Here is a 20,427-nt window from a genome sequence, read left to right as displayed (position 1 = left end):
CTCCTTGTGACCCCATGTACTGTAGCCCGCCAGGCTCCTCTGTCCATGGGATTCTCCAGGCAAGAATACTGGAGTGGGTTGCCATTTCCTTCTCCAGGAGATTTTCCCGACCCAGGGATCAAACCCAGGTCTCTGGCATTGCAGGCAGACGCTTTACCCTCTGAGCCCTTACTACCCTGCTATCATAAACATTCCCTCCCCGCCCCAAAGATTGACCTTACTGAAGGGAAGGCTGACTTGAAGTCAGGCCCCAGGCTAACCATGTGATGAGCCTGGAGCAGTGGTTGGCTTTTGTCCTGCATTCAAGGCAAGGTTCCTCACCAGATAGAGAAGCAGGGTGCAGTGCATGGAACATAAATGGAGGCTCCTTTGGGGCCAGTTTTTTTTGGGGGAGGGGCTTCCCTGCTAGCTCAGACAATAAAGAATCTGCCTGCTAATGGAGGAGACCCGGGTACAATCCCGGGGTCCGGAAGATCCACTCTTCCCACTCCAGGATTCTTGCCTGGAGAATTCCCATGGACAGAGGAGCCTGGTGGGCTATGGTCCATGGGGTCACAGAGAGTCAGACATGACTGAGCAACTGACCCTTGGGCCAGTTTTAGAGACTCAAGTGAAAAGACTGCACCTGAGCTATGTAAGCCACGGCACTCTGAGGTCAGGAAGAGCAGAGGCTTTGTGTTATTCACCCTTGCAGGGAATTCCCTGGCGGTCCAGGAGTCCACTCCATGTCCCAAAGGCAAGGGATGCGAGTTCGATCCCCAGTCGGGGAACTAAGATCCCACATTCCAGGCACCCTCCAACCGCCACTCCCCCCATCCCCTGACCCCTGCAGAACAGAAACCCTTGGAGAGGCCTAGAAATGGAATTGTTCGAGGCGGAACCTCGGGGATGTTCGACACCTGTCTCACCACACTGATCACCAAGAGAACCCTCAAGCTAAAACCGGACATGCCTTCCCGCTTGGGACTCGGCAGAAGAGTCCAGCGGACAAACAGCTGGTGGAGAATCCCAGCGGAGGGCAGTCAGTCCAAGACTGGCAAGTGGAGACTCATTCTCCAAGACCGAACTGAGGCTTGGCCTTGAGGGTGTTGAGTGGGGTGACTAATAGCTCAGGGCAAATCAGGCGGCTGGGACCAGGGCGACCGGACACACGTGGGAGGCTCCTCTCTTGAGCCGGACGGGGGCCTGGAAGCTCAGGATCCGCAGCTGCCTTATGATCGTCTGCAATCAGCTTCTATTCTCTCTGTATGCATGGGACCAAGTGGGCACATTCCTGGGGCACGGGTTCTGCTGTGAATTTCAGGATGGGCTCAGCTACTCTCCGGCAAGCCACTGCCACCTCCAAAAGCCCAGGAATGTTCACTAGTACATAGAAAAGGAATAAACAACAAGGCCCTGTGATACGAGAGAGTGGGAGAAGAATACACGTGTCTAACTCAGTCACCTTGCTGTACAGCAGAGATTAACACAACACTGCAAATCAAGATACTTCACTGAAACATATGAAAGCAAAGCCCAGAAACGTGAATGAGTATATACAGAAGGGATAAATGACAAGCTCCTGACTTTGTGATGAAAGACAATGGAAAAAGAATACCTGTGTATAACTGAGTCACCTTGCTGTACAGCAGAGATTAACACAACACTGCAAATCAAGGATACTTCACTGACGTGTATAAAAGTAAAGTGCAGAAACCTGAACGAGTACATATATAGAAGGGATAAACAACAAGCTCCTACTACAGTAGGACCTCTACAGAGCACAGGGAGCTCTTTTCAATACCCTGTGATAAGAGAGAAAGGAGAATTACAGGGCAGCAATAGAGAAACCAAGACCCTGATGCTGGGAAAGACTGAGGATGGGAGGAGAAGGGGACGACAGAGGATGAGATGGTTGGATGGCATCCCCGACTCAATGGACATGAGTTTGAGTAAACTCCGGGAGTTGGTGATGGACAGGGAGGCCTGTCGTGCTGCGGTCCATAGGGTTGCAAAGAGTAGGACATGACTGAATGACTGAACTGAATTGAATGGAGAAACGGATATAGACAATAGACTTGTGGACATGGGGAGAAGGGAGGAGAGGGTGAGATGTATGGAGAGAGTAACATGGAAACTTACGTTACCATATTTAAAACAGATAGCCAATGGGAAGTTGCTGAATGTCTCAGGAAACTCAAACTGGGGCTCTGTATCAACCTGGGGGTGAGGAGGGAGATGGGAAAGTGAAGTCGCTCAGTCGTGTCCGACTCTTCGCGACCCCATGGACTGCAGCCCACCAGGCTCCTCCGTCCATGGGATTTTCCAGGCAAGAGTACTGGAGTGGGGTGCCATTGCCTTCTCCGGAGGGAGATGGGAGGGAGGTTCAAAAGGGAAGGGACATATATATACCTATGGCTGATTCATGTTGAGGTTTGACAGAAAACAGCAAAATTCTGTAAAGCAATTATCCTTCAATTAAAAAATAAATTAAATTTAAAAAAGAGAGAATGGAAAAGTATATATATATAATATATGTCTAACTGAGTCACTTTGCTGTACAGCAGAGATTAACACCACACTCTAAATCAAGTAAACTTCAGTAAAAGGTATAAAAGTAAAGCCCAGAAACGCTAACTATTATATACAGGAGGAATAAACAGCAAGATGCTACTGTATAGACCAGGGACCGCTGTTCAGTATCCTGTGATAAGGCACAGTGGAAAAAGAATATGACAAAGAATATATACGTATAACTGCATCACTTTGTTGTACAGCAGAAGTTAACACAACACTGGAAATCAGCTCTACTTCATTAAAAAATATATTATAAAAAATAAAGCCCAGAAATGCTAACGATTATACACAGGTTGAGTTCACAACAAGATCCCACTGTATAGCACGGGGAACTCTATTTGATATCCTGGGATAAATCATAATGGAAAAGAATATAAAAAAAAAAACACAAAACGATGGACGGCTGCCTTGGTGGCTTAGACAGTACAGAATCCACCTGCAATGCAGGAGATGCGGGTTCGATCCCTGGGTCAGGAAGATTCCCCTGGAGAAGGAAATGGCAACCCACTCCAGTATTCTTGTCTGGAGAATGCCACAGACAGAGGAGCCTGGGTCCATGGGGGTCTCAAAGAGTCAGACACGACTAACACTTTCACTTTTTTTTTCATACATGTGTAACTGAATTGCTGTGCCGTATGGCAGAAATTGACACCACCCTGTAAATCGACTCTTGGAGGAGGAAGCGGCAACCCACTCCAGTATTCTTGCCTGGAGAATCCCATGGATGGAGGAGCTTGGTGGGCTACACTCCATGGGTCGCAAAGAGTCGGACACGACTGAGCGACTTCACTTTCACTTTGTAAAAAATAGGAAAATAAAAATGAAGCCCAGAAATGCTAGAATATGACAACCGCTGTTACATCTCTAAGTTGGACCGTAGCCCGCCGGGCTCCTCTATCCATGGGGTTCTCCAGGCAAGAATACTGGAGAGGGTTGCCATTTCCTTCTCCAGGGGATCTTCCTGACCCAGGGATCGAACCTGGGTCTTCTGCATTGCAGGCAGTTTCTTTACCAACTGAGCTATGTGTTGAGACCCTCCACGGAGGCTAAAGGGAGGTTCTCGGGCAGCAAAGAGCAGAACACACGTGGACCCCACTCACTGATTCAGGACCACACGTGACATGAACCGGAGCTGAACTACAGAGGGAGACGAAAAAATCTGAGTCATTTCAAGGTTGCTGTTTTCGGTTATTTTCGGTTTTTAATTATCAAGCACGACCCGTTTCCTCACGAGCTGGGGTGATCACAGTCTTGTCTTTGATATACTGCTTTCGGGGACTTGAAGGTATTATAGCTTTATTATCAAACCCCAAATCGAGTCCCAGTAAATTACCTTCCTTTACATGGCATTCCGGTGATTCCAAGAGATGAGGGGGTCACCAGGATTGATCGCCACAAGGTTCTTTCAGGGGAGACGGGACTGGAATAGATGCGTTTTTTAACGTTCTTCTTTATCCATTCACATACTGGCTGGGTGCCCACAAACATATTTGATTGAAATGTGTCTGCAAAGGAACAAAATACATGTAGTGTAACTGTTTGATCCATCCCGTCCACTGAACCTATTACACAACTCTGAAGCTTGAACAATTCTCTTTACCCTTTGTATTACACATACACCAAATTAGACAGAAGGAGTTTTCATCTACATTTCTTTTTCTTTTCTCTTTTTGGCTGTGCTGGGTCTTCATTGCTACTCTGACTTTTCTCTGGTTGTGTCGAGCGGGGTCTGCTCTCTAGTTGCGGGGTGTGGGCTGCTCATTGAGGTGGCTTCCCTTATTGTAAAGCACAGACTCTAGCATTCACGGGCTTCAGAAGTTGTGGCTGCCGGGGTCTAGAACACAGGCTCAGGGGCACATGGGCTGAGTTACCCAGGGGCATGTGGGATCTTTCTGAACCAGGGCTGGAACCCATGTCTCTTGCATTGGCCCATGGATTCTTCACCACGGAGCCACTGGGGAAGCCCACAACCTGAGTTTCTTAAGGCAACACACACGTCTACTTATCAATAATATGATGTTTGCACATATACAAATTCAGTATTTGTATGTGATATGCCTGACCTTTCCTCTTGCTTTTCTTATGCTCACATCCATGCATAATGATTCATTGCAAGGACTGATGCTGAAGCTAAAGCTCCAATACTTTGGCCACCTGATGCAAAGAACTGACTCACTGGAAAAGACCCCGATTCTGGGAAAGATTGAGGGCAGGAGGAGAAGTGGACGACAGAGGATGAGATGGTTGGATGGTATCACCGACTCAATGGACATGAGTTTGAGCAAACTCTAGGAGTTGGTGATGGACAGGGAAGCCTGGCATGCATGGGGCTGCAAAGAGTCAGACACGACTGAGCGACTGAACTGAACTGATAACACAGAAGAATGTGTGTCTTTGTAAGTTTAAATTTTATGTAAACACAATGCCTCAAGTTTCTTAAAGTCACACACACAACTCGATTCCTTACATATATCACATAAATGTGTGTGCATGTCTACATATACACACACATCCCATTTTCATGATTCTTAAACTCTTTACCCTTTGAGCTACTTCAGCTTCTCTGTCTGTACAATTTACTATGCAAATTTATGCTTACTTTAATGCTCTGGGTACCACAATGACTTGCCGGGATGCTAAGTTCATTCTCAATGATTGCTTTAGGACAATCTGGTCAAGAGAGCTGGAAGGTCTCAGTGGACCCCAAGCACACCAGTAGTCTGGCACTTCTAAAAGCACGTTCTTGGTGCAGGGTTGGGGAGGCAACAGAGATCCAACTCAACAGGAAGATAACAGAGGTTACTTTCTTGTTAAAGGGAGTGTGTGATATGTTTGGGAAATGCTAGGTTTAAAGAAAAAAAAAAAATGAGACAAGTGTATCCTGGACCTGAATCATTGTGAGTGGACAAGGGGCTTGTGGATTTCGGAGGGACCGTACAAGCTGCCCTACTTTTTCCAGGCTTGTGTTATCTTAGGGAAGGAGAGGAGGCGACCAGCAGCCTGCTTTCCCCTGCTGTCTTTCTGCTGTCTGCTTCACTGTGGTTTGCTTGGTTAGGCTAAACAGGACAAAACCTGCCTCTCTGGGCAAGGCTGGGCTAAGAGTTGCTTAGTTGGACACTGTGCTGCTGCTATTATGGGTTAACATTCAAACGGCAGATGGAAAAAAAAAAACAAATGTTTCTTCATTTGGTTTATTTTGGGGACTTTCGTTTTCCTTTTTTTCCAAATAGTATTTATTTATTTTTTTTGCTGGTGGTCTCCAGGATAGATAGAGTGAGGGAGGGATGGATGGATGGATGGATGGATAGACAGACATAGATGGATGGATGGACAGACAGACATGGATGGATGGATGGATGGATAGATAGATAAGACAGAGCAATAGACAGATGGATAGACAGATCAGACAGATAGATACAAGGATAGAGGGATGGATGGATACAGAGTTAGATAGACAGACACAGGTGGATGGATTCATGGATGACAGACAGATAGATAGATATGATAGAATTGACAGATGGATTGATACACAGACAGACATAGATGGATGGATGGATAGATAGATCAATGGATGTGGAGAAAGAGATGGACAGGATGGATAGATGGGATTGATGGATGGATAGATGGATGGACATATGGATGGATGGATGATGTATGTATGTATGTACGTATGGATAGATGGATGGACATATGGATGGATGGATGGATAGATGGATGGATGGATGGATGGATGATGGATGGACATATGGATGGATGGATGGATGATGTATGTATGTATGTATGGATGGATGGATAGATGGATGGATGGATGGATGGATGATGGATGGACATATGGATGGATGGATGGATGATGTATGTATGTATGTATGTATGGATGGATAGATGGATGGATGGATGGATGATGGATGGATATATGGATGGATAGATGGATGGATGGATAGATGGATGGATGGATGGAAGGATGGATGGATGATGGATGGATAGATGGATGGACATATGGATGGATGGATGGATGGATGGATGGAAGGATGGATGGATGATGGATGGATGGATGGAAGGATGGATGGATGATGGATGGATAGATGGATGGACATATGGATGGATGGATGAATGGATGGATGGATGGATGATGGATGGTTGGATGGATGGATGGATGGATGGACATATGGATGGATGGATGGATGGATAGATGGATGGATGATGGATGCACATATGAATGAATGGATAGATGGACTTATGAATGAATGGATGGATGGATGGATAGATGGACGTATGGATGGAGGATAGATGGATGGAGGATAGATAGACGTATGGACGTATGGATGGATGGATAGAGAGATGGATGGATGGATAGATGGACGGATGGATGGATGGATAGGTAGATGGATGGACGTATGGATGGATGGATAGATGGATGGATGGACGTATGGATGGATGGGTAGAGATGGATGGATGGATGATAGATGTGATAGAGGGATAGACAGATGGATAGATAGGTAGAGAGACATGACAGAGGGGTAGATGGATGGATAGAGAGATGGAGAGATGGATACACACAGAGACAGAATCATGGATGCATTTGATTTTCTCATCAGTCATCTATGAGGGATGTGGTTTTAATGATCCACAGCAGAAGAAACCTCAAAAACACAGACAATATAAAAATAGACAGTTTTGCCTGTCGGTTCCTTGAGAAGAAGCAAGACACCACTCTCCCTGGACTCAACTGATATCCTGTTTTCTTCATAAAATCATCACAAGCCAAGATTCTCATGCATCTGCTCACCACACGCACTATGGGGTTTGAGGGGATCAGTGGCCAAGACCCCCTGGGAAACCTGGGTGAAATGCAGGTATTGGTTCAGCTGGGCTGGGTAGGGCCTGGGGGATCTGCATTTTTGGCAAGGTCCCAGATGGTGCTGACGCTGCTGGTCTGTGGGCCATGTCTGCTGTCTACCACTGCGAGGAGTAAACGGAGCCCTCTCAGGCAGGCAGGTCATCTGGGTGGTAGTCCGATAGCAAAGACGGTCAAGACAAACGACCTTCCTGCAAAAATACCAACTGCACCCAGGAGGAAAATACCACAAGCAGAACATGCAGCCATCCACACCAGGCATCCCTCCCAGAGCTCCCTGGGCTGGACACAAACAGGTGGGTGGAGGGGAGCGGAACCATGGTCCCTACTGCCACGCCAGCTATGTACAGAAGCCAGAGCTTGCTTCTTTTTTCTTTGTAGTAAAGGACTGTATTTACTAACATAGCATATTTAGTTGAGTGGGGGCTTCCAAGAAGGTTCAGTGGTCAAGAATCCGCCTGCCAATGCCAGAGATGCAAGAGATGTGGGTTCAATCCCTGGGTCGGGAAGATCCCCTGGAGGAGGAAATGGCAATCCACTCCAGTATTCTTGCCTGGAGAATCCCATGGACAGAGGAGCCTGGTGGGGCTACAGTCCACGGGGTCACCTAGAGTCAGACACGACTGAGCATGCATGCATGTTTAGTTGACCACCTACTATCTACCAGGCCTCACTAGGATGTGGTGGCAGAGGGGGTCTTTCTCCTGAGCTTGCTGATGGTAGGTACAGGGCTCAGACACAGCCATAGCAAACTGCCCATGTAAACAATGGAGAATCACAGCTCTGAAGTGTTAAGGTAGAGCTCAGAGATCACATGGAATATGTAAATAAGGAGATCTTGCCTTCAGGTAGATGAGAAAGGCATTTCTTTTTGTTAAAGAATTTCTATTTATTTATTTGGCCGCTCTGAGTCTTAGTTGCAGCATGCAGGATCCTCACTATGGTGTGCGAACTCCTAGCTGCTGCCTGTGGGATCTAGTTCCCTGACCAGGGATGGAACTCGGGCCCGCCTACATTGTGAGCGTGGACTCTTAGCCACTGGACCAGCAGGGAAGTCCTAAAACCAGAGCTCTTAGTTTCCCCGCCTTGTCACAGGAGAATCCCTGCGTGAGCCCATCCTGACGCTGAACGTGATATGGAAGCCCTTCTCCTTGGGCTGGAGGAAGCGGGGGGCAAGGCTCGTGAGCCCCCCATGGCTGGAGCAGAGCAGACTCTACAGGCGCCCACCCGCCAGGAGCCACAGGGACCACCGGGCTCCAGTCTGCCCTGCCACCAATCTCAGCTGAGTGGTACCCATGCCTCACAGACGCGCGAAGACAAGGATGGGGCAGAGGGAAGTGACGGACGGCGAGGCAGACGGCTCCAGCAAGCCGGCAACCGGACAGACGGACCCTAGCTCTCCAGGAGCTGCGTGACCTCGGCCAGTTCCCGTCAGCTTGCATATCTGGCGTTTCGAAGGAAAGGGTTAATTAGCAGGACACTTAACTGGGTTTTACAAGCGTGGAAGGACACGTTGTCTAAGCCGCAAAATGAGCGTGTTGTTGTCAGGAGGTGTTGTCAAAAGGAATCAGTGAAATGTTTCAGCTCTACAGGGAGCACATTCTTTTTTTTTTCCTCTAATGCCTCTTGAGTCCCAGACTGAGAGCTCTTTGAATCAGGTCAAGGATTCTTGGAGTCAAGGGACATGAAGACGCTGGCTGCATATGCAGGGCAGAACCTCTGAGCTGCAGCTCCGCCTTCTTGTTTCAGTAGGCTCCTGGGATCCCGTGCCCATAGGACTCCTTACATGTGTGTGCATGTGTGTATGCATAGACAGAAATACAGATAGGTGGATAGAGAGATAAATGGATAGATGGATAGTTAGAATATAGATGGATGGACAGATAGATGGATTATGGATATAGGTGGATGGATAGATAGAAGGATGGAGGGACAGATAAGACAGGAGGAGGAGACCCGAGTTCAATCCCTGGGTCGGGAAGATCTCCTGGAGGAAGAAATGGCAGCCCACTCCAGTCTTCTTGCCTGGAGAATCCCCCGCACAGAGGAGCCTGGTGGGCTACCGTCCATGGGGTTGCAAAGAGTCGGACACGACTGAGCAACTGACACACGCACAGACGGTTGGATGGACAGATAAACGGATAAACAGAAGATGGATGGATGAGTAGATGGATGAAGGATGGACGCAGAGATAGGATTGATGGATGGACAGATAAATGCATGGATGGATACATAGAAGATGGATGGATCGATACATGGATGGGTACATAGAAGGATGGATACACAGATAGAAGGATAGGTGGGTAGATAGAAGGATGGATGGATGGATAGATGGTGGACAGACAGAAGCGTGGATGGACGGATGGATGGATGGGTGGACAGATAGTGGCTGGATCTATAGGAATGATAGATGGATGGACTGATAACCAGACATACAGGAGGTGTTTGCTACTGGCATTTAGCGGGTAGAGACAAGGAAGGCTGCTACATGCCCTACAGTGCCCAGAAACAATCCTCCTGCTGCTAAAAATTATCCTATTATTTCGCCAGGGCGGCCATAACAAAGTACCATAGGCTGGACGGCTTCTAAGTAACAGACTTGAGTGTGTTCTCGCCCCGTCCTGGAGGCTGGAAGTTAACGATCCAGCTGCGGGCAGGCGGGGCTCCTCCCGAGGCCTCTCTCCTGGGCGTGTCGACGGCCGTCTGCTCCCTGTGCCCCCACGTGGCCGTCCCCCCACCCCCGAGTGTGTCTGTGTGCTGACCTCCTCTTCTTATAAGGACCCCGGTCCTGCGGGATCAGGGCCCACCCCAGTGACTTCCTTTTATCTTCCTCGCCCCCTCTTTAAAGATATCCAAACACGCCACATTCAGAGGTCCCGGACGTTCAGCCAGGACATCCACATTTAATTTGGGGGCACACAATTCAGTGTGTAATGACCTTCCTGCCCCAAATATGTACAGTGCTGAGGTGGTGGTGGTGGTGGTGGGGAACCCTGAACTCGGGGTACACGGGCAAGTGGTCTCTGCAGGGTTCCCAAACCTCGACTCACCACTTCTTTCTCTGTTTCCCTTACCTGCGTGCTCCAGGCCGTGGGGCCACCTGCCCCAAGGGCCACCCCTGGTGTCATATCAGCCCACGCGGCCCCTGAGGCCAGAGGTCTGCAGCAAAACCTGCATGTCCAGTCATCAAGGTCAGTGACCTTAGCTTCAGGCACCTGCCCCTAATGACACACTCCCTGCTTGAAAGGCCTGCAGGAGCGGGCTCACACCTATCACGTTCTCCCTGCCTTGTTCACTCTCCTGGGCTGGATGGTCTCCTAACTCTGCACGATTGGGTGGTAGCTCAAGGAAGGCTGGTGGTGGGTCCCCGTAAAACCTGCGGGGGGAACGCTCCCTGCCTGCGGGGCTGTCAGGGTGAAACCGGGTAACCAACCTGCAGTCACTCTACGTAGGACAGAAGCAAGCAGACAACCTGGGTTACCGATTTTTTTAAAGAACAGAAGATGATATTCTCTGATGGACAGAACGTTTGAGTCCCCCTAAGACTCCTAGCTGGAAGCCGTAACCCCCAGTGAGCTAGGATTTGGAGGTGGGATCTTTGAGCGTTTACTTGTAATTTTCTATATGTTTTTAAAGCTCATTTAGAGCACTTTTTTCTTTTACTTTTTATTTTGTATTGGGGTATAGCGGATTAAGAAATGCTGTAACAGTTTAATTGAAGTATGTGTGTCTGTTCAGTTGCTCAGACACCCATGGACTGTAGCCCGCCAGGCTCCTCTGCCCATGGAATTTCCCAGGCAAGAATACAGGGGTGGGTTAGGGTTAGTATAGTAGAATTAAAATGCTGTGTTAAGTTCTGCTGCACAGCAAACTGACTCACTTATACACATGTATGAATACATTCTTTTTTCATATTCTCTTCCATGACAGTTTACCACAGGATATTGAATATAGGTCATTGGGCTATACATTTGGGCCTTGCTCTTTATCCATAGGAGTTTAGTTCTGATATCCGCTCTGACTGCAGGGTTTTCAAGGGGAAAACCAGTCCCCACAATTAGCTGCTTTGCAAAAGTCACCTTATCAACAGAACAAAAGACACCTTGGAGAAGCAATTCCCCAACACCTCTGGGGTGTCTGTTGTATCCACATCTCAACTCAATTCTGATCTGTCTACTGCGAGACAGCATTGGATCCCACAGTCTAAGGGCCCCGTCCCACCAAACTGCCCCCCACCCAACCCCACCTCTTTCAGACATCAGTCAAAAGTCCACGTAGTCACCTGTCCTTCCGACTGACCAGCTTGAGGCCCCAAGTTCCTCCAACCACCTCCTTGAGTTTCATTTCCTACAGCGGCTCACAGAACTCAGGAAAACAAGTTACTTTCGGGTTCGCTGGTTTATTATAAATGGATACGACTGTGGAACAGCCAGACACGCACCGGGGAAGGGTATGGAGGTACGTGGAAACGACACGGAGCTCCCACACCCTCTCCAGGGAACCTTCATCCCATCACCTCCATGCGTTCACTGCGTGTTTTTATGGAGGCTTTATTATGTGGGCGTACTGATTACACCATTGGCCATGGGTGGTTGGTTCAACCTCCGGCCCCTCACCCTTCCTTGGACGCTGGGGGTGAATCTGAACCTTCTGAGGCTCTCATGAGAAAATCTATCTGGGGCTTCCCTGGTGGCTCGGAGGTAAAGAATCTGCCTGATAATGCAGGGCACATGGATTAGATCTCTGGTTCAGAAAGATCCCACATGCTGAGAAGCAACTGAGCCCGTGTGCCACAACTCCTGAGCCTGTGTTCCAGTGACCTGGAGCTGCAATTACTGAAGCCCAGGTACCCCAGGGCCTGTGCTCTGCAGCAAAAGAAGTCGCTGCATTGAGAAGCCTGAGCCCCACAATTAGAGAGTAGCTCCTGCTTGTCTCAACTAGAGAAAAGCCCACACAGCAGCAAAGACCCAGCACAGCCAAAACTAATCGATTAAATAAAATTAAAAAAAAAAAGAAAGCAAATTTGGTTCCCCTGGCAACCAGTTCCCACAATTAGCTGCTTTGCAAGAGTCACCTTATTAACACAACAAAAGACACCTTTATCTCTTTCTTCACTTAAGAAATTGCGAGGGCCCCAGGAGCTGCCTGAAATGGAATGAAGACCAAACATGTATTTCTTATAACTCCCAGGGAAGTAATTAGACTTAGAGGAGGTCACGAGGGTGGTTCAGTTCAGTTCAGTCGCTCAGTTGTGTCCGACTCTTGGCGACCCCATGGACTGCAGCACGCCAGGCCTCCCTGTCCATCACCAACTCCCGGAGTCCACCCAAACCCATGTCCATTGAGTCGGTGATGCCATCCCACCATCTCATCCTCTGTCGTCCCCTTCTCCTCCTGCCCTCAATCTTGCCCAGCATCAGGGTTTTTCCCAAATAATGTATGTTTATGTAGATCCACACTTTACATGTATGCATGTACATACCTTATGTACACATGGATATACTTTATGTATATTTCTATCCATCCATACATAAGGACTTTCCCTGATGGCTCAGAGACTGCTACGCAGGAAACGCAGGAACTGCCGGTTGGATATCTGGGTAGGGAAGATTCCCAGGAGGGGGAAAATGGCAACTCACTCTAGTATTCTTGCCTGAAAAGTCCCATGGATAGTGGAGCCTGGAAGGCTACAGTCCAAAGGGTCACAAAAGGTTAGACACGACTGAGCGACTGAGCACGGAGCACATATAAAATACGTATTTTATATATATAACAGATATGCTATTATATACGTATACATAAAGACATCAAAGTTCCACTCAAGACATTGGTACTTTGGGACTTCCCTGGTTGAGATTTGCCTTCCAAAGCAGGGGCGGGGAGCGGGTCTGATCCCTGGTCAGGAAGCTAAGATCTCACATGCCTTGGGGCCAAAAAACCACAACGTAAACAACAGAAGCGATATTGTAAAAAATTCAATAAAGACTTAAAAAAAATGGCCCACATGAAAAAACGGGGTTCGGGATGGGGGACACATGTACACCTGTGGCTGATTGATGTCGATGCATGGCAAAAACCACATTAATTAGCCTCCAGTTAAAATAAATAAATTTTATTCTCAAAAAAAAAAAAAGATATCAGTACTCTGATGCCTGTCTTCCATCTCCTATACCTGAAACTTTCAAGCTGCTCCCCTGTGAGTTCTCCAGCTAAAGGACTGTCGAGCATGGAACCCTCGCACCTGGAGGGGGCATGCTGGCATCTCCCAAACTCACCACAAAGTCCGTCTGCTCTACCAGTAGCAGCCCCAGATGTTTCCTGTGTCTTGAGTCAGCAAAGCCCTTTCGGACTCGGCTCAGCTGCTGTGATGGATGCACTGTGGTGGTCTGTATGTGTAACCTGCAGGTCGGGCCTCACCCATCAGCCTCACACTTGCTAGGAGCAGGGCAGACAGGGCTACGGAAGGAAACTGGAAGCCGCTGAGGGTCATCTGCAGGGCTGGAACTGCTTCCAAAGAAAACCTGGCTTCTACGCGGCTCTTCAAATACCACACACAAAGTAAACGTACAGCCGGAAGAACCAAGACAGCTAAATAAGGAAGCTGATGTAAGCTGGGGCTGTGGGCTTCTCTGTTGGTCCACGGGTGAAGAGCCTGCCTTGCAACACAAGGGACACCCCTTAGATCTCCGGTCTGGGAAGATCCCACAGAGAGTAGCTCTTGTGAAGCAATGAAGACCCGGCACAGCCAGTAAACAAATAATTTTTTAAAAAAGGAACTAGGTGATACTGTATATAGAGTGGACTTCCCTGATGGCTCAGATGGTAAAGCGTCTGCCTACGGTGAGGGAAACCCGGGTTCAGTCCCTGGGGTGGGAAGATCTCCTGGAGAAGGAAATGGCAACCCACTCCAGTCTTCTTGCTTGGAAAATTCCATGGATGCAGGAGCCTGGTGGGCTACAGTCCATGGGGTCACACAGAGTTGGACACGACTGAATGGCTTCACTCACAAACATATATATATATATATATATATTCTGGGGGGATCCCAGGTGGCGCAGTGGTAAAGAATCCACCTGCCAATGCAGGAGATGCGGGTTTGATCCCTGGGTGAGAAAGACTGCCCTGCAGGAGGAAAATGGCGACCCACTCTAGAATTCTTGCTTGGAGAGTTCCAAGGACAGAGGAGCCTGGCGGTCCTTGCGGTTGCAGAGAGTCGGACACAACTCATTGACTAAACAACAAGAACAAACAACACCTAATGACATGCGTAGTAACCACTTGAATAGAACACATTTTCCTGTTTTTTTTCTAGTGGAGCTTGTGACAGAGACGCATGACTCAGTTTTCTCGTAGTTGTTGATATTTTGAGGTGTCTTCCATTGTGGGCAAGAGATGTTTCTGAAGGGTGTGGAAAAGAAGACTTTAGAAAAAAAAAAAAAAGACCTGAGCCATGTTTTCAAGCCTCGTGGGAGAAGTTTCCTAATGTATCTCATCTGCAGCTGCACCGCCCTGGGATTTTGCCCACTTAGCCTCCATGAAAGGGCAACTCCCCTCTGCCAGCGCATCTGTTTCCTGTAAGTGAACAAACTGGATTGTCTGCCCAGACGTGCCCAGGGTTGCAGTGGCTGAAACGGGGCAAGGGGGACCCTCCAGGTATCTCTGTGCCAGGGTATCTCACACGTTCATCACCTGCATCTGTGTTTGCTTATTTTTGCAGCGCATCATGACGAAGTGTCAAAACCCAGGCAACTCCGTAAGCACCTTCCAAGGAGCCCCCTTTCCCTAACACAGAGCTTTCCTCTAGCTCCTGCCTTACCCTTGCTGTTTCCGATTCTTAACCCTGGCATTGGAGCTTTTTTTTTTCCTTTCCCTTTTGAAAACACTCCTTTTGTCTAAGGAATCAACAAAGTTGTTACAACCAGAGAAGAAGAGTAACTTCCTCCTTTGTGTGTCCATTTTCATTTCCAAAAATGGAAAGAAGCTGAGCAAGAATTCTAAAGGGTCCAACAGGTGAGCCTGGGCAGACAGGAGGCCCCCAATATTTATGGAATAACTGTGTTGCAAGTTGAATTGTGGCCCCCTCAAAAAAAAAAAAAAAAAAAAAACACCCTGCATAGGAGGGACTTCTCTGGTGGTCCAGTGGCTAAGACTCCCTGCCTCAATGCATGGGACCTGGGTTTGATCCCTAGGTGGGGAGGATCCCCTGGAAGAAGGAAATGGCAACCCACTCCAGTGTTCTTGCCTGGAGAATCCCATGGACAGAGGTCGAGCCTGGCGGGCTACAGTCTACGGGATCACAGAATCAGACACGACTGACGCGACTGAGCACACACACAGGAAACTAGATTCTTTCCGCTGGAAACTCACATGCTGCAACTAAAAAAACAAGATGCCACAACGAAGACTGAAGATCCCACAGGCTGCAACGAAGACCCAGAAGAGCCAAATAAATAAATATAAAAAAAATAATAGTGTAGGAGTCTTGACCACCAGTATCTCAGTGTGACCTTACCTGAAGAGAAGGTCTTAAAAAAAAAAGGTCTTGACATAGGTAATTAAATGAGAACGTGGTCATGAGTCTGGGTGGCAATCCTGGATGACTGGTGTCCTTATTAAAAGGGGAATGTGGACATGGAAACAGATGCACGGACAGAAGATAAGACGACGAGATAAAGAGATAAGATGGCTGTGTAGGAGCCAAGGAGACAGGCCTGGAACCAACTCTTTCCTCAGAAGGCATTAACCCTGTCCAGCCTCTGATCCCGGACTTTTGGCCTTCAGAACGGGGAGGCACTGACTTCATGTGGTTGCATCTACCCACTCTGTGGTCCTTCCACACAGCAGCCTAGCACATTTGGAGGAGAAGGAAACGGCAACCCACTCCAGTATTCTTGCCTAGAGAAACCTGTGGACAGAGGAGCCTGGTGGGCTGCTGTCTATGGAGACAGAGTCGGACACGACTGAAGCGACTTAGCAGCAGCAGCACATTTGGGGCAGAGTCTGCTCACTAACTGGCTGATGAACTGCCCTCTCTGAGGTCCAGCGTCCTCAACAGGAAATCATGATTGGATGAAACCAGGGAACGTTTTGTGACAGCCACAGCTTGACAAAAAGACATAAGTTAACTGAGCATATTCTATTTGCCACTTCCAACTGCCTGCCCAGTCCATGGGGTCGCAAAGAGTCGGACACGACAGTGACTGAACTGAACAGCTTGCCCTGGCTTGCATCATGTAACGCTTTCATTTCATGCACACGGAAAGGCAGGCACAGAGGTTTAATGCTGATATGTGCTAAACCAAGCTGTCTGAGTGCTCAGTTGACACACTTCACCAGAAATACAACGCTCACATTTTAAAGTCTCTGCAGCTTTCTTATTTCTGCCTCTTGAAAGATCCTATCTTTATGTTTAAACATGCATTTGAAAATGAAAATTGCTCAGTCCTCTCCTGACTCCTTGCAACCCCATGCACTGTAGCCTGCCAGGCTCCTCTGTCTGTGGACTTTTCCAGACCTGAATACTGGAGTGGGTAGCCATTCCCTTCTCTAGGGGAATCTTCCCAACCTAGGGATCGAACCCAGGTCTCCCCCATTGCAGGCGGATTCTTTACCATCTGAGCCACCCTGGAAGCCCATTTGCCAACATGCATTTACAACACCAGCTAACAATAATAGAAATGGGTTGGGGGAAGGTATTTCTGAGAGTGGGAAGGAAAAAAAAAAGAAATGCTGCTTTTCAGCTTGCCTTCAGAAAGTTTGGGGCAGGGAGGGGAATAAAGCAGAATCAAAGCAGATGAAATATACAAGGCAAAAAAACGGGCAAGGCATTTAAGACTTATTCTGGCTCTTTACCAACTGAGCTATCAGGAAAACCCCAGAGTCCCTTGGACAGCAAGGAGCTCCAACCAGTCCATCCTAAAGGAAATCAGTGCTGAACATTCACTGGAAGGACAGATGCTGAAGCTGAAGCTACAATCCTTTGGCCACCCGATTTGAAAAACTGACTCACTGGAAAAGACCCTGATGCTAGGAAAGATTGAAGGCGGGAGAAGGGGACGACAGAGGATGAGATGGTTGGATGGCATCACCCACTCCATGGACATGTTTGAGTAAGGGCTTCCCTCCGAGCTCAGTCGGTAAAGAATCTGCCTGCGGTGCAAAAGACTGGGGTTCAATCCCTGGCTTGGGACGATCCCCTGGAGAAGGAAATGGTAACCCACTCCAGTACCCTTGCGTGGAAAATCCCATGGACCAAGGAGCCCGGTGGGCTGCAGTCCATGGGGTCGCCAAGAGTCGGGCACGACTGAGAAACTAACAACTTTGACAACACACTTTTGGAGTAAGCTTCGGGGAGTTGGTGATGGACAGGGAAGCCTGGCTGTGCTGCAGTCCATGGGGGTCGCAGAGAGTCGGACACGACTGAGCGACTGAACTGAACCGAACCGATGCCGGCTCTCTGCTATCAGACTTCGGCTGCGGAATCGCTCCGGGAGATGCACCAGCCAGGGTTGCTCGGCGATACAGGCGCTCAAGGAGGGGACCCGCGGGCCATTGCTCACGCTCCCTGCCAAACCCGAGGTGGGGGGGTGGGGACGGCTATAAACTGAAAGGGAAACTTGCCAAGAGTTTGGGAACAGGCGCTCCGGGGCCCGGGCCGAAGTCCCCGCGGGGGGGACCCCATGACTAAGGCCACCCTGCTGCCCATGAACTTGGTGGCTCTGAAGAGAGAAGCACTTCAAGCGCGGTCGAACCTCTGTGTCCTCCTTCCCTCCCTCCCTCTTCTGGCGCGTTCCAAATTCGAGCTGTACGCGCTGACCCCTGGACTAGCGACCCGTTTTCACGGGTGAGAAGTGACCCGGGTGGGTGGACGCGGACAGGAGGCCCAGGGCGCGCGCGTCTCGGGAGCTTTGCGAGGAGGCTTGCCGCCGGCATACGCCGAGCGGCTGTGTGGCTCAGAGCGCTCGCTTTCCGAGGGGACCGCGCGAGGAGGCAAGAGGCGCGCGTGCGCAGAGCGGCTCCCGGAGCACCGGGCTGGCCCCAGCGCGCGTGCGCGGGAGCAGCTTCGGGGGCGCGGGGGGGGAGAGGAGGAGGAGGAGGAGGAGGAGGGGGCGGAGGAGGCGGTGGCGGCGGCTCGGGACCGCGCGTGCGCAGAAGGACTCGGGATGCGCGCGCTTGCGCGCGCGCTGTGGTCGCCGGGAGGGCGGCCAGAGCGCGCGTACGTGTGCCGGAGCAGCCCGTGGCGGGGGGATGGGAGCCGGGCGCGAGGAGGCGGCCCGGGGGCCGCGCGTGCGCAGAACGGCTCGGGGCGCGCGGGGCAGGCCGGGAGCGCGCCTGCTGCCGCCTCCTCCCCGCCCTCCCTCTCCCCCCGCCCACCCCGCGAGTCGGCAGAGAAATGGCGGCTCCCGTACCCCTTCCGCGTCCCGTCACCCACCTGCTTTTTGACATGGACGGCCTCCTTCTGGGTGGGTAGCCTGCGGCCGCCTCCCGCCAGAGCTGTCTGGGGATTGGCGGGACGGGAAACGCAGGCCCTCAGGGCCGGGGTCGGGGGGCCACGACGGAGCGGTGTGAGGAGACCCCTCAGTCACCTCAGGCGGGTCGCCCACCCGGGGCTGCAGCGTAGACGGCTCCCGGGCACTTCCGGCGGCCGCGCCGCGCTTGGGGGGCCGGCGCGCTCAGGGACCACCGCGCTGGCTGTGGAGTTTCTTGGTGAGGTCCACCCCCCCCCCCCCAGAGGCCTCGAGCGCTGCGCGCAGCCACCCAGCCTCAGTTGCCCCATCTGCGCCCCGAGCTCCCAGGGGCCCTGCCGGGGCTCTGCCCTCGGAGGTGCACGCACCTGGTTGGTAGCATCTTACAGGCAGGACATGGTCCTCCATCCGCCGATTTGGGGGTGTGGGGGGCGGGCGCGGGAGCCTTTGCCGACGTCTGCAAGCGTTTGGGGGTGACCTAGCCGGAAGGCGGGAGTGCCATGCAAGCGGGGTTGCTGCTGAAACGCTCTCCGCAGTGCAAGGGACCGCGCCACGGCCACTGCAGACGTTCCTGACCCCCAGTGTCCTGTGCTGAGGAGGAGGTGATGGTAGTGATGGAGCCCTGCTCAGAGGTCCGGCTGGGCCGAGGGACTCCCAGCACAGACATCCGAGCGGGCAGCCGCTTTGCAGTGCGGTGCCCGGGTCCCCACCCCGCCGCTGCCCAATCAGAATCTGCACTTATTTAACCCAAGTGTCGGAAAGTTGGAGATGCATACAGCGCCCAGGGTTTGGAGTGGCTTAGCAATCCCGTGCACCCCCTCCGAACTTGTCCTGCAGTGGCTTGGTGGCAGGTGTGACCTCCACCAACCGAAACGGAATTCAAGCAGGATTCATAGAAAGCACTCACAATTTATAACTCAAGAGCCAGCTAACTGGCCTGAGTGCAGCCTACGGCTTGGGCCATTTTTTCCATAACGGTGCCAAGTGTTACACGACGTTAGGGCCCGCGTGTTCCTGACCTCAGTCTCCGGAATGTTTCACAGAACTGTAAAAATGTGTGCATACTTTATGTAGACTACTGACTCGGTGGAGGTGTGTGTACTTTTAATGTGTGTGTGGTAGTCATTCAGCCGTCTCTGACTCTGCAACTCCATGGACTACCCCGCCAGGCTCCCTCTGTCTGTGGGGATTCTCCAGGCAAGAACACTGGAGTGGGTTGCCATTTCCTTCTCCAGGGGAATCTTCCCTGCCCAGGGGTCGAACCCCAGTCTCCTGCATTGCAAGCAGATTCTTGAGCGTCTGAGCCACCAGGTAAGACTTTCATGTACTTTCATGCTTCCTCTCGTAAAATCCTGCAATGTGGAAGAAAGTATTTATGTTGACTAACTGAAAGGAAAAGCTTGTACAGCTCAGGGAGGTAAAGTGACTTGCCCAAGGTCACACAGCTAATAAGGAACACAGCTGAGAAATGGTTACAGATCAATCTAGTTCTAAATAAAAGTGCTGCGCTCAGCTTAATGAGAGTGAGTGTGACCTTGCCCCTGTGATCAT

General features: G+C 50.3%; 2 protein-coding genes across 5 annotated transcripts in view; one reads left to right on the top strand and one right to left on the bottom strand.

Annotated features, from left to right (window-relative positions):
• Positions 1 to 19,463, bottom strand: part of STS (steroid sulfatase) — a 160,473-nt gene extending 141,010 nt beyond the window's left edge. The window contains exons 1-2 of one of the 2 annotated variants that reach the window (XM_025277035.3): positions 19,245 to 19,463; positions 3,890 to 4,061 (exon numbers count right to left, since the gene is read on the bottom strand). In XM_025277035.3, coding sequence (XP_025132820.3) covers positions 3,890 to 4,061; positions 19,245 to 19,284 — 212 coding nt within the window. In that variant the 5' untranslated portion in view covers positions 19,285 to 19,463. Of the gene's footprint in view, positions 1 to 3,889; positions 4,062 to 19,244 lie in introns of those variants that run through there. The other variant, XM_025277038.3, reaches the window with a different exon arrangement.
• LOC102404822 (pseudouridine 5'-phosphatase) overlaps positions 18,706 to 20,427 on the top strand; it is a 65,541-nt gene continuing 63,819 nt past the window's right edge. For 2 of the 3 annotated variants that reach the window (XM_025277040.3, XM_025277039.3), the window contains exon 1: positions 18,743 to 18,873. In XM_025277040.3, coding sequence (XP_025132825.3) covers positions 18,804 to 18,873 — 70 coding nt within the window. In that variant the 5' untranslated portion in view covers positions 18,743 to 18,803. Of the gene's footprint in view, positions 18,874 to 20,427 lie in introns of all 3 variants that reach the window. The other variant, XM_025277041.3, reaches the window with a different exon arrangement.

The sequence above is a fragment of the Bubalus bubalis genome, chromosome X (assembly GCF_019923935.1).
Source record: "Bubalus bubalis isolate 160015118507 breed Murrah chromosome X, NDDB_SH_1, whole genome shotgun sequence".
Taxonomy (NCBI): Eukaryota; Metazoa; Chordata; class Mammalia; order Artiodactyla; family Bovidae; genus Bubalus; species Bubalus bubalis.
The sequence above is the reverse complement of the archived record's forward strand: the minus strand, read 5'-3'. Positions and strand labels throughout refer to the sequence as shown.